This window comes from Pituophis catenifer, unplaced genomic scaffold (genome assembly GCF_029215685.1).
Source record: "Pituophis catenifer annectens isolate HBS135680 unplaced genomic scaffold, rPitCat1.0.hap2 SCAF_2, whole genome shotgun sequence".
NCBI lineage: Eukaryota > Metazoa > Chordata > Lepidosauria > Squamata > Colubridae > Pituophis > Pituophis catenifer.
The window spans coordinates 173,640,282-173,655,226 of NW_027256882.1; the positions used below are offsets into that span (position 1 = coordinate 173,640,282).

The 14,945-nt window shown below is 44.0% G+C and overlaps 1 protein-coding gene across 1 annotated transcript; it reads left to right on the forward strand.

Moving 5' to 3' along the window:
• The first annotated feature begins 4,066 nt into the window (after positions 1-4,066).
• SLC51A (solute carrier family 51 member A) lies at positions 4,067-14,003 on the forward strand. The gene is made up of 7 exons (XM_070935118.1): positions 4,067-4,211; positions 4,544-4,695; positions 5,351-5,424; positions 9,451-9,606; positions 9,707-9,818; positions 10,961-11,213; positions 13,570-14,003. The coding sequence occupies exons 1-7, from the start codon at positions 4,067-4,069 to the stop codon at positions 14,001-14,003; spliced, it is 1,326 nt and encodes a 441-aa protein (XP_070791219.1).
• The last annotated feature ends 942 nt before the right edge of the window (positions 14,004-14,945 follow it).

Here is a 14,945-nt window from a genome sequence, read left to right on the forward strand (position 1 = left end):
GCCCCTCCCCCTCCCCCAGCAGTTCAGTTGTGTGTCCTAAAGAGGGGAGGAACATGCATCCTATGTAGAAAAGGCTGATTGCGTACAAAGGTATTCTCCTGAATACCTATTTTTAAAAAGCCTTTTCTTCCTTTTCCAACATGGTCTGGACTACAGTATCTATAATATTCTTCCATTGGCTTCCTGGGCCTTGTTGGAGTTGTTATTCAGAGGGTACCAGATTGCCAGTTCAGATATTGTACCTCTTTGAGAAAAAACTGGCTCCTGCCAGGTCCTTGATGACACTCCCTCTAGTGGCAATTGAAGAAACTGCACCAGCTTTCCCTCCCCTCTGAATTATTTTTACTGCATGTTTTGCCATTTTTGCTCTCTTGCGGCTGCAGGTGGGAGCTGCACCCGCTGCTTCCGAGGTACCCCTTATTACTCCTTATGAAATTCTGTCTTTAGTGTAAAGTCTGATGATTAGCCAAATGGGAATCATGATGCTTTAAACTGCATTGAAGATGCTGTTGATTACCTTTAAAAGTAGGACAGTTTGTGTAGATGTAGTAGCTTTCTCTGTTTTGCTTCTAAAGCCCTTGGATTTTTCGGACAATCATGGCAGAAGCATTGTTGAGGCCATAGAGAAGACGGCTGGAAAGTCATGGGAAAGAGCACAAGAAATTCTAACGGGGGATAATCCTCAAGGAGAACTGAACCTTTTGAAATTTTCACTATCTGAATCTATGGAATTCCTGTTCATTTCAATTTTTATCCACTGTGATATGGTGGCAGAAATGGCATCATTTTTTTTAATCAGAGTGAAGCTGCTCAGATATTTAATTCGGTGCCAAATTCTGCACAGAAGCTTAAACTGCACTAGTAATAGCATACAATGGATTGGATTAATTAATCTGGAATAACGCTTGCTCCATAGTTTAATGAATATATTGTGGATAAAGTGCCCACTAAGGGTTAAAAAGAAAAAGGAGGACTGGGAGAGGAGAACCATTGTGCCTTCTTGACATATGTTACCCTCCTATCTTTATAAATAGATCAAAAGCTTATTCCAATCAGTTGGAGGAAGTATCCCCCAATTTCTGTTACTGTTCTGACCTAGGCTTCCTGATACAGTAAAAGCACACAATGAGTCCCAAAAACCCTCTTTTTATTTCAACGACTGTGAATTCTGGTCATTCAGAGCCTGTTCATTCTCAATCTGTTCATTCACAGATGAGTCCTAAGTAGTTGCAAAGAGTCAGACAGAAGTCTGCCACAGTTCCTCTGATAAGGCTGATAAACATCCACCTTTATCTCCCTTGGCACGCTGCCAAGACCTAATTGGCAATTAACACTGCAAGGCCACACGGAACACAGTCTTGAAATAGGACGAACAACAGTTGCCTCCTGCAAAGGTCCATGTGCCTTTGCTCCTCCTTTATGTCTTATGGGAGGGGCCAATCATCTCTAAGCCCTACTCCCGAGTCGTCCCTTTTGTTTTAACTTCTTGCCTTCTGACAGCTCTGCGCATGTGCGCACTGGGAACAGGCTCCCCCTGTTCCTCTGCCTCGCTGATGTCTGACTCTGGAGGCTCCGGAGTCTGCACATAACTGTTCTGTTCTGTCAACTCCCAGATGGCCCTGGCCCCATCTCTGCCTCCAATGCAGAACCCTCGTCCGAGCTTTCCCCAGACTCCAGGATTGGCCCATGTTCCTCCCCAGCCTCCTCACTGTCCAACTATTCTGCCAGCTCCGCAGGTCGCCAGCGGACCACAAGAAGTTATGCAGTATTTATAAACTAAGGATTGCATTGTTTCCTTTGTCACCAACACACCAATAATCCCATGGCAGGATCTCCTGAAATGCATACAAGCTGTTTCGGTAGTATACTTCCTGTTAGAAGTACCACCCTGTCATTGCAGCAAAGAATGAACCTTTAACCAATGTACTGGAGGTCTCGTAGAGTCACTACCTGAATCAGTTCAGGTAGGACAAGTGAGACACATTTATGGTATCAGACTCATTGGGCAACAATATAAGTTCCTGGCACATTGAAAGTAAATGGTTTTGTGAGAAGCTATCACCCTTTCCCTAACATGCTAGTTTATTATGTGCGTTGCCATTTTTAAAAGTGCATGTGTGAAAAAGTGACACACACACCAACTACAAATGGAAGTATTCATTTTTCCCCCTATCCAGATGTCCTCCAGAGTGTTGGACTTAAGGTGTCTTCCCACAATTTTTATTTGCCGGCCCAAATACAACAGTAAAAAAGGTTGCATTGTGATCTGAGTTTTGATCACCTTGCTACTTTTCCTTGCCTCTTTCTTTCTCTAAGGGCATAGCAGAATAAGTGTACAACCGGATGCAAAAAATAAGATCAAAGAGAATATTTCAGCAGATAATGCTTGTTTTTTGTGTGAAACTGGTGCATGTTGAGCCTCTTTCTTCCATCCAGCTGTTTAAAGCCATGGATCCTGATTCCTTTTAGCATTTCTTTATTTACTAATTCTTTGGTTTTGAAGGAATCAAGACCTTGCTGAAATACAGTCTAGTTCCATTCCAAGTCTTTTTGTGGACTACAGTGTTAAAATCCCAGATTATGTCTTCTGGCCCTTGCCTAGGTGAGGTAGAAGATGCTATGGACCATAGGTAAACTATTAAAAAATGACTGGCTATTTTTTAAAATGCCTTTGATTTGTTTATAAAATAAATATTCAGTGGAAACACATGGGCGATTTTCTGGTGTTTTACATGTTTTTATATGTAGATTGTTGAAGTTTTCCTTTTTATATATATATAAATTTTTATTGAAAATTATTAAAAAAATACAAAAGAAAAATATAGCAATATGGATAGAATCGCAGAGAGTAACATAATACATATAGAGTTTTGAACATCAGCTTTCACCTGATAATAGCACAAACCTCCATTAAGACAAAATCATCAAAATAGAAGGCATATCCAGGAGAGAGAATTCCCAACTACCATACAGTATTCCTATAAATATTTACCCACAATCATATTGAGATTATTATTTTATCTTCTTAAGATTTCTTTCTTGCAGCCAAGCATATCACCGGTCCCAACTCATATATATCCTCAATTCTTGTCTATCTCATAAGAGACCGGTAAGTTTGTCTGTGTCTATGTCTTTGTCTTTGTGATTAACATAGCCTCCGATGGTATATTTTTGGATTTCCATTCTTGAGCAAACGCAATCCTGGCTGCAATGATGATGTGGAGAGCAAGATAGCCAGGAAATTTAGTTCTTTAGGGCATATCTTTCCTATTCCTGGCAATTAATAATAGGACATTGTTCTTTAAAAAGAGTTATTTGAAATCAGGATATGCAAATGCAGTTTCCCTGCATTTAATGAAATCACAAAACATCACTGCAACCTGAGCTACCTCAGAAGGCTACCATACCAAAAAAACTCATTCCTTACCAGTGTGGTGGATTAGTTTATTTGCAGATGAAGAGAAGGGGGCAACTAATCCAAGGTTTAGATCACGTAAGTATTATTTTAAAATTAGTCTGTGAGATTCAATTATTGTAGTTGATATTCACAAAAAGACATTCTATGTGTTGGGAAATACGCATCTCCCAAAATCCTCTCAGCTGAGCTGACCCTAGGATTCTGTTTATGGAATAGGATCTTCAAGATTGTGAATAGCTTAATACTGTAATACTTGCATAATACTTAATACACAACAGATAAGAGTTGTTTACCCTCTAGAGCAGTGGTTCTAAACCTATGGTCCACGGACCCCTGAGAAGGGGCCTCGATGTCACAGGGGATCCATGAAGGCTTGAAGAAATGTTATGATTTAAATCTTGAGTTACGTCTTGGTGGTCCATGGCCAAAAGGTTTTTAAATGAGATCCGTGATGAAGAAAAGGTTGAGAACCACTGTTCTAGAGGAAACTCCAAGCCGGATAGCAGTGTATTTTACTACAGATTCATACTGCTAAAATATTAGGACTGTAACATTTTTTTAATCTATCGGATGCATTCAGGAACTCATGGCAGGTGAGGAAAGCTGGACTTGGCCCTGTTGCCAAGACACCCATCTTAGCCTGTGTCAATGATTAATTCAGTGACTAATGATGAGAAAGGAGGAAGTCATTGGCTGGGGAGTGGTACCTGTCCCAGTGAGAAGAAAATGGCGCGTGACCCAAACTGCTCCCATATCAGCGATCAATTGCCTCTGTCATCCGAGATCTTCCAAGGTGAGGATGGGGAATTTGTGGAAAGCTGCAGCCCGGACAAGTTAAGGTTCTGGTAATGAAGGGTGAAAGATGGAGAGAAGGCAGAATAAAGGCATTCATCCAAAGTTCCCCAGAGTTTAGCCTCATAAATACAGTTTTGCTGACGATAGCCAAGTAATAACGGGAGCATTCTGCTCAATGCAAAGTCTTTCCGTTATGAGAGCAAGCCTGCTCTACAACATTTTGAATTAAAAGGGAGGGAATTCAGTAAAATATGACTCCCAACAGGAATTAGGAACGGAGATTAGAATCGGCTCTCATCTCTCCAAACCACATTTGCCTGTTTCCTACAGTTATCAAGGCTCAGATCTGGATTTTCTTAATCCCAGTATTCCTGGGTCTTGTGCAAGTTGGCCTATTTCTGGAACAAACAGGCTTCTTCTTACGGCACGGCAAGAGTTCCCATCGCACCAGTGTTTTGCTTTGGATCCTGGGAGTTTATCCGGTAAGAATGGAGCAAAGGAACTCCCACCACTAAACATCTTACAAAGGAAGGCTTACAAAGCTCAGTCAACTCCTCCATAGAATAGTTGGTTTAGCAAATCTGTGGCAGCTGCCACAAGCAAGCTCCTTTTTAAGTAGGACTGCAGCAAAGCATAGCTCAAGATCACTCGTCATAATTTCTTCAAGGAAAAATGTGGTTATGACATGTACACTTCCTTACATACAGGCCGCGATTCAGGTCGTCTTGTGATAGATCATTCATGGAGAGCCACTTCTTTACAAACCCACACCCACATTTGCTGTTCGAAGATAGAAGGGTGGCCTTTGCTTAGCCTTATAGCAACAAAAATCATCACGAAAGGCTCTTCGTTCAGGGGCTGCTAGATCTGAGCGCTAAATGTAACAATCCTTCACTTGGGACAATATACATCTCGGAATACCAGTGGCTCAAACTGGACAGTGAAAATATCACACTATAAAATGTAAAAATTCTGCCTAGATGTTTGTTCATCTCTTTTGTGGGTGGCGCGGCAAAAAAGAAGAGGAGTAGTAATCTTGGGAATGGTAGAGTGCATAGGAACACTTGTAGGGTGTCTTACTAGCAACGGACAAATTACAATTTAAAAGGTACAAATTTATATATTCTTCTCAAACAGGTATTCAACCTCACCTCCCTCATCTGTTTGTACATCCCTCGAGCTTCCTTTGTCTGTAACTTTGTGGCTTCCATGTAAGTTTCTCTGCATGGGGACAATGAAGGGTGGGGGGAGGAATGCAGCAAACTCCAACTGTATCACAATTTCTGCTCCAGCTCATCAAAGGACTTGCTGCACTAGCAGCTTTAATCCTTGAAAACAGATGCAAAGAGTTTCAGCATTCTAACTGCAGGCATTGAATTATGCTGTGTTGTTTATCTGAGCTAGGCCTTGCAGTGGTGTGCTCCACTCTTGATCCTTTACAGCAAAAGCAAGAAACTGAATCCAAACAGACCTTAGATTCTCAATCGTTTCTCCTGCACCCTTTGTATCAGGGGTGGGTTCTAAATTTTTTTACTACCGGTTCTGTGGGCGTGGCTTATTTTGTGGGTGTGGCTTGGAGGTCATGTGACTAGGTGGGCGTGGCTAGCCGGTCAGAGTCATTTCTGGAAGGTCCTCGCACTTACGACCAGTCCTCGCACTTACGACCCGACTCATTTGTTTGCTTTTAACACTGAACAGCTGTAGGACGGCCCTTTGAAGCCCCAGGCAAGAGTTTAAACAGTTTTTTTCCCTCTAGTCATCAGCTGGGACTCAGGAGGCAGCAATAGATTGGGGGTGGGACCAAATAAAAGGTAAGAATAACGTGGGGGGTGGGGGGGAGCACGGGGGGGGAGAACCGGTTTGGTGACGTCATATTGTCACCGCTACCGGCTGGGCCGAACCGGACCAACCGGGAGGAACCCACCACTGCTTTGTATACTGGAAAATGTGGAGGGAAATATCTCTTCCTCTCTCTGAAGCAGGGGTGGGTTCTACTTACCTTTACTACCGGTTTGCAATGGGGCCGTGCGATCATGCGCGCTCCGCTAGCTCGCGCATGCACTCTTCTGCGCAAGCACAGAAGCGTTTTGATGACATCAGGGTCAGTGGGTGGAGCCTCCCGCCGGTTTTACTACCGGTTCTATAGAACTGATGTGAACCGGGGGCAACCCACCACTGCTCTGAAGCCCTATCTGTTGTCCACTGCATGGAAGTTGCCATCTGCATAAGAAAAGCTCTGTCTCTGACAGTCAAACTAGCTTCCTAGATTGTAACAGAAGGGACTCTGGAAGACTTCTAGTCCAACTCCCTGCTCGGGCAGGAAACCCTATACCAGGGGTGTCAAACTTGCGGCCTGTGGGCCAGATGCATCATGCGCTGGCCACACCCATGCCCAGTTTAGCGAAGGGGGAAAAGTCACAATACGTCACGTGACGCTGCCATGATGACGCGAGTTTGACATCCCTGCCCTATACCATTTCAGACAAATGGTTGTCCAATCTCTTCTTAAAAACCTCCAATGTTGCAGCATCCACAACTTCTGGAGGCAATTCCTTCCACTGATTAATGAGTGTCATGCCTTCTTAATCAATCAATCAATCAAAATAGGGTTGGAAGGGACCTTGGAGGTCTTCTAGTCCAACCCCCTGCTCAAGCAGGAGATCCTATACAATTTGAGACAAATGGCTGTCCAGTCTCTTCTTAAAACCTCCAGTGAAAACCTTTAGTCAAGTTCATGGGCGCCCTTAAAAAGGTCTGTGAACCACAGTTTGACAAACCCTAGCCTAAAGTATTAGGGCCCATAAGAACTTCTTTCTGGGAAAGGAAGAAAAAGGGGTGTCTAATCTTTAAGACTTGTGGACTTCAACTCCCAGAAATCTCCAGCCAGGATAGTGATTGGGTAATTCTGAGAGTCGAAGTTCACAAGTTTTGAAGTTGCCAAGTTTGGACATCCTTGGTTTATATGCAAAGGAAAGGGAAGCCTGAAAAAGCAGTCCCACATCCAATGTTCATTCTTCCCCACTATGTTTTGGTTAGTTTTGTTTTTTGCATGAAGCTTTCTCAAGCTCTTGGCAGCAAAGGGATGGACCCTGAAACCAAAGAAGAGTTTGATGCACAGAAACGCTCCCATAAAAAGAAATTAAACACAAGAGAAGGAAAGGTGAAAGGAAGCACTGTTCTACACGAACAGTCGAAACCCAGAAATATCCACAGCCATAATCACCGAAGACCAAACTCTCCTGACATTACTTTGGGATCAATTATAACTCATCTGAACTGAAGCATAACCAACACTTGTTGGTGCTCTGAAGTCAACCTTCCCTATCTTGGGTACCCTTCTTGAAGTATGTTTTTCCCCCAGCAGAAGCTATTGTGAGAATTCTGGATGGCACCCAGTTAAGAAAAGGCTGGCCTCAGTGCATTGCTTGCAAGTATTGCCTCCAGCCATTCTTGCCTTTCTTTGGGCCATGGAGTGGAAGCAGCGAACTTCTGCAAGAGGAAACTTGCTTGGTTGGTTACCTGGCCAACCTAGCAGGCCAAATTAGTCTTGGAAAGTAATGGTTCTCCAGTCTTAGTCAGGGGTAGCCTTTTCCAAACTTACCTCTTCCTAACAGCTCCCATCACATTTAACTATATCACTCCTGGTTGTAATTGCCCATCACACCTGGAGAGTGCCATGTTTAGCTATTAGTCTGCAACTGGGTGAGGGGTTGTAACACACCATAATATTACTAATCTGGGCTAAGCCTTGAATGGGTTTCTATCACAGAATAGAACATCTCTGTATGCATGCTTGCATTAAAGGTGGTTTTGCCTCTGAGAAGGCTGAAAGCTTCTGTTCTCAAAAACTAGCTGCTTCATGACAAGGGCAACTATTCGTCCACAATCCAAATTTTGCATCTTTTAACTAATGGGGGCTCTTTGGGCTTTCCAAAAAAACAGTTGGTTTATTGATGTTACAGCTGCACCCCATGCAAGTTCATATTTGAAACTCAGTAAATGTAGAATTTTCTGAGAGAGTCCTGTACCTATTGAAGAGATTCTTATCACTAAGTCTTGGGATCAGAGGCCTTCAAAGAACTTGCAACTACTACATTTCCAAGCGAAGAAGGGATATGGGGGTAATTTTCTTTTCCTAGCAAACTCAGTTGTGTTAAAACCTGGATGGGGAAGGTGGCTATGTGTGCAAATTTATGCATTAATATCTGTGCAGTCATCTAACTTGTGTGCAGTGTAAATATGAGCCCTGATGTCAGGGTTCCCATGGATGCCCTAATTAAATCATGAGCCTCGAGCCAAGCTTCAAAGGAAATCCAGTTATTTATTAGGAGCTTCATTTCTGCACGTTCCCAAGTGAAGCCAGCTCTGACCCCACGTAATTTACAGCCCCAATCATGCCCCTGTTTTCCCCCTCCCCCTAGGGTGTATCATCAATCACATTCCCAACGGGGCAATTTCCTGGGTTGTAGAGATCACTCCCCTTCGGCCGTTGTAAGTAACCTTGGGATACAGCCTTGAGAGAGATAAGTCTGGAATGTGCATCTGTCTTTGGCTGTCCCCCCTTTCCTATGGCAACTCAAGAGCAGGCCAGCGATGCTTTGTGAGTTGACACCTGATTTCTCAGTGCCTATAGCCCATTGGGGTCAAAACAGGTTGTTTACTGCTGTTTTTGCTGAAGATGTTTGAGACTTGCTACATGGAAAGCATCTGCTCTCTAACTGAACAACAATCCTTTTGATTTTTGTTTAAGCTACATACAATAAAATGTATGGCTGGGCCATTTAGATGATGGGGTCTCATTCCTTTGCCATATGAATGTCTTTCTTACCCTATGCATACAGATGCAAAAGCTGTATGCAGATCAGTTCACTTGATATTAGTAATTGGGTCTCAAATTGACATACCAACCAGCCGTCATCCCAGTATTTTAATCTTCGTTGGAGACCGTGTATTACAGATCTCTCTTAGCCTTAAAAATAGCCATAGGAGTAGAAGTTGGTTGCACCCAACTCTCAGTTTGCCTTATCAATCTACCTGATAATGATTGCTTGTGGATTGCATTTTCTATTTTTCAAATGGGCAGCCTTGTCTCTGACAGTTGAAATAAGTGCTGAAAATAAACATTCCATATTTCAGTTTGGTATCCCAGGGAAGTCAAACAGGCCACTCAGATCTCTTCTTCTCCACCTCCTAGCTGGTGTACCTTTTATGCAATGTTCCTATTCTTATTGCTGCAGCTACCACTCCATCACCCTTTGGAAGTTCCTTGCACTGATCCGGGACTTCTTTGGTGGCTCAGAACGCATGGTCCAGAAACTGGCAGGGCAGCGGGTTTCTCCGAACCCTTTCCCGTGCTGCTGCTGCTGCTGCCTTCCTGAGATTGCTGCCAATCGGTAAGAGCCATTTTGAACCTTCCTTACTTTCCCTCCTCTTTATAACATAGCAAATTGCTCTTTGTCCTTCTTCTCTCCGTCCCCTCACTCATCCCGGCAGAGCAAACTTGCGATGTATGACTGTGGCAGTATATCAGCTCTCCCTCATCCGGACCATCCTCTTCTTCATCACCCTTATCCTCTGGACGGACGATGAATACGACTATGGTGCTGTGAGTAATTTGGGCCCTGAAATTCATAGACAGTGAGCAAAAGAGATAACTCCTGTAAACTAGAGAATGGTCTAGAGTCTCTAGAGGCTTTTTCCATGGATATTTTCTTGGGTGGGTGGAAATAGTTTATCTTACATGTTTGGTTGATAGACATTTCCATTGGATTGTGGTAACTGGAATGAACACGGCATTACATCTGTGGAGCAATGAAGCATGTCTTGGTTATCACCGAGATTTGGCTAAAGTAAACAATTCAACCTGAGATCAGCTATACTTCTAAATAATGGAAATATATTGATGTTACGGGTAATGGCTGTCTCATTTTGAAAGTCATGTATATAACTGACAGCTGTGGAATGCAACAAATCGTCATACTACAGTGTGGAAGGCTCCTGTTCAAGTTTTTTCCTTGCATCCCTTCCTGTATTATTAGTAAATCTGCATCCCAAGGTCATTAAAGATGCTCATTCCTCATTGAACTTTTTCTCCTACTCCCTGGCAAGTAATCCAAAGAGAATGAAGAAGGAAGGACCCCTGCAGACCCAAGTGGCCAATTTTGTAATTGATCAAACAGTATTTAGCTCCAGTAAAAACCTAAAGGAAACGAAATAAATGGATGGATGTTCTGCTTAGATATATTATACAGTTTTGGAAGAAACCAATACTTTAAATAGTGTTAGCATGTTGAAAAGCAGAAGTCTTTTCTTATAGAATCACTGTGCACTATGTCCAAGTGTTGCTCTAGAGCAGGGGTCGGCAACCCACAGCTCTGGAGCTGCATGTGGCTCTTTTATCCCTCTGTTGCGGCTCCCTGTTGCTGGTCAGCTCCACAATTGATAGGGCTTTAGGTTAGGACAGGTAGAGGAAAAGGATGCTATGCTAGGAGGAGACTCTATGGTGGGGGAACCGGACTTCCGGTTGGGTCCAGAATTGAATGGGGGGCTTCCGTTTAGGACCTTTGTGGCTCTTTGAGTGTTTAAGGTTGCCGACCCCTGACCTAGAGAGATGATGTTCAGGAACTTTCTTAAGCTGAAAGATTTTTGACACGACTTTCAAATTCAGGACAATTAAAATCAACTTATGCATGTCTGTGGGTCATAACTGAGAAGACTCATAGTGTGTCATGGCTTTTTCTCTTCCAGGTGGGCTACACCAATCCCAATTCCTACATCAATGTCATTATAGCCATCTCCACCTTCCTCTCCTTCTATGGCTATTTGCTCTTTTACAAGGCCACTAAGCCAGCCCTTGATGGCTACAACCTGCGCTACAAGTTTGTCTGCATCATTTTGGTTCTTGTCCTTTGCGGGCTGCAGAGTGGAATCGTGGAAACGATGGGAGCCGTGGGTGCCATTCCTTGCAGCCCATCTCTCCCACCTGTTACCCGCTCTCAAAGTAAGTCATTTCCATGAGGCACAGGGTTTATAAGAGGAGCAGGTGGGCTTAGAGATGTCTTTCTGACGATATAGCAGCAAACAACCAGCGAAGACTTTGGCAAGTGGCCGGTGAAAACTTTTAGCAAGAGTGTTTTTTCTGTGCCTTCTCTAGTTGGTTGTACTGTAGGGTTTTTTTCTTAGTAGTCGAAAAACGAGGAACCTAAGCATACATACATACGAGGGGTGATATCCAGCAGGTTCTGACAGGTTCTGGAGAACCAGTAGTGGAAATTTTGAGCAGTTCGGAGAACTGGCAAATACCACCTCTGACTGGCCCCAGAATGGGGTGGGAATGGGGATTTTGCAGTATCCTTCCCCTGGAGTGGAATGGGAATGGCGATTTTGCAGTATCCTTCCCCTGCCATGCCTACCAAGCCACGCCCACCAAGCTACACCACGCCCACCAAGCCACACCCACAGAACCAGTAGTAAAAAAATTGGATTTCACCACTGATACATACATACATGTGTTAAATTTATATGCCATCCATTTCACTATCAAGCGACTATGGGCAGTTTACAACATCATATAACAAACATTGGGTAAACTAGGAACCATTACATGATGAGGATGGAGCTGGGATCTTCCTAGTCCACTAACCACCTCCAGCATGGAACACCCCCATCAGCATCCCAAGTCCATTGGCAGAGCCAGATTTTGAGGTTGGGGGGACTAGTTTTGCATGTTGCCTGCATTCTGTGTGAATGGATGGGGTTTCACTCACTTGCGTGGCCTGGTTTCTGGCAGGCCATGGACTGGTGCTGGTCTGCAGCCCAGTGGCTAGAGAACCCTGGCCTAGAGGGTAGGCCTCTAGGGACATCTCCAGAGACTCTATGTTCCTGAGGGTGGGACCCATGGCAGAAAAGGCTCTTTTTTAAAAACCCACCAGCTGAAGTTCCTTGACTGACGGGATCCACCGCAGGCCCCTTCTGCGAGTGGAGCGGGCCCATCCCATTGAGGTGAGATGGTTCCACAGGTAGGCAGGTCCCATGCCGTTAAGGGCTTTAAAGGTAATAACCAAAACCTTTAATTACACCCAGAAGCAAACTGGCAACTACTCATCTTACACAACAATGGTGTTTCATGGGTCAACCTAGGAGCCCCTGGGACTGTCCATGCAATTGTAGCTTTCAAATACTCTTCAAGTGTGGCCCCATGTAGAGCCCATTACAGTAGTCCAGTAGACATGAAAAAAGCTTAGGAACAGTAGTTGATGAGTCTGGCTTTGAAGCACAGGCATGGTGAAGCATGACTTCCTTGCCTGAATGTAGGTGCACCTTCCCAACGGCTTTGCTTTCTACAGTGGCAGAGGTAGCAGCAATGTGCCAGCTTCTGTGCTAGCTTCCCTTGTACCCTGGAGCTGCAGAAAAGGAGCCTGAAGGTTTGATTCTGCTCCTTTCCAAAGATTAGGCAGCGCCTGCCCCCCTAATGAATAGTTCAAGAGTGCAGCTGAAGGTCCCGATTTCTCAAACTTATAATATTGAGTGAATGTATATAATGCCTTTTTTTTGCAGATTTTTTTGTAGCTTTATTTGTCCTATAAATAGAGACATTCTGCAAGCCGATAAAGCCCCAGCTTGATCCTTTCCATTTTCCTTAGGCATTGCTCACACATTTTCAAAAATACTTTTGTGGCTACTTTTACAAAAAGGAAGCCGACTTGCACACATTGCCCCATTTTCAGGATTTTGCAAAATCAAAACATGTAGACTGTTATTTCCTCAACTGATTTCTTCCAGTCATGTGATTATGCTCCTAGGCAGGGGTGGGATTCAAATAATTTAACCACCGGTTCTCTGCCCTAATAATTTCTTCCAACAACCAGTTCACCAAACTGCTGAGAAAGTTAACCACCGGTTCTCCCGAAGTGGTGAGAATTGGGTGAATCCCACCACTGCTCCTAGGGCAGAGTGTCCAACCCCTGGTCCTGTGTACTGGTACCGGGCCGCTGCATGACAAAAATTGGGCCGCGAAACAAGCAACGTCCCATCTATGGAACGAAGGCAGTATGTGAAACCATGCCCCCTCTGGTCTGCGGAAAAAGCACTCTCCATGGAACCGGTCCCTGATACCAAAAAGGTTGGGGGCTGCTGTCCTAGGCCAGGGGTGGGCAATTGTGGCTTTTTTACAACCTGTGGACTTCAACTCCCAGAATTCCTGAGGCAGCTTGGCTGTCTCAGGAATTCTGGGAGTTGAAGTCCACAGGTTGTAAAAGAGCCACAATTGCCTACCCGTCCTAGGCAATTGGGAGATGAGCAAGTAACATCCTTTCTGTAGCCTACCCAATCTTCATACTTCTCTTTTATCTTTCCAGTGATCTACTATTACGCTTTGGCCATTGAGATGTTCTTTATTGGCATATTTGCTCATTATTCTTTCCGAAGAATTGAACCCTCCATGGAAGCTGAGCAGGACATCCACCATCAAGCCTCACAGACCCAGGAAGGCCCATCTGGTCGTTGTAGCCCCGCTGATGGTGTATCTATGGAGGGAACAAACCCTGGCTACCTCTGCGATGAGGCTTTTTGTACAATTGAACATTCTCCCCTGGATCGCTTTGATTTCATTGTCAGGGAGCCTGTGAACAGACAGCAGCCAAGCTGGGGACTTGGCTGCCAGAGAGAGGGAGCCCTGAAGACAGAGGGACTTAAGTTAAGCCTACAACAACCTGGAACCGAAGCATCAGGTGAAATCCAAATCCAATCCCACGTTAACAAAATGGAAGCAAATGGAGTCTCTGCTGTATAGCCACCTTCTTTAAAGGACGGAGACCCAGTGACAGCTGAATCCAGAAGAATGCATAATATGGAGGGATACTGAACTCCAGGTATGACCAGGCAAGAATAAGCACCTGTGTGCAGATATGCCCAGAAATATAATTTTGTGGGAAGTTTCAGTGCTTCTGTATTAGGTGGAAAACCTTTGTTCTAACCATCGCTAGACTGCCTCAGGGTAGATTGTGAAGACTTGTTGGGAAAACAGAACCATTGTTCTTTTCCTCTGTAACAGGGCTGTCAAACTCCCGGCCTGCGGACCGGATGCTTCATGCGCTGGCCATGCCCATGCCCGATTTTAGCGAAGGGGGGAAAAAAAGTCCCAACATGTCATGTGATGCTGCCGTGACGTGAGTTTGACACCCCTGCTCTATAACAACCCTTCTTTATACTTCTTTTCCTCTTACTCTTTCCGGAAGCCTAACTTATTTTCTTGTGAAGGACTTTTCCGGTGGCGTAGGAAATTAGAGTGAAGGCCCCCCTTATTCAACATTACAACTCTTGTTTGCAGTACTCACTAAACTAAAATATGGTTGGCTACTTTATGGCGTCATGAATCATACAAACCCAGACGCTATAATTAGGTAAGGATTCAGCACACTTAGAAAACCTAGGAATTTGGATTTAATCTGAAGACTATACTTTTATGTGTGCTTTGTTTAAGAGAAAAAACTGGCATACAGTCCACTGTCAGTGTAATAAAGCCAGAAACACTTAAAACAGGCTCAACAGAGAAATTGGAAACATCTGATCAATTCATAAAGAATGTTGCTGATTAAAGGTCTCTGACATAGGCCACTCTGAATATCTTCCTGGAACCTATTGTTACTTAGTCTAAGAAAGTCCTGTTTAAAGCTATACAAGAATTTCAGGAGGGGGATGGGGAAAGGAGAAATTTAGGCAGTTCTGTACTGAA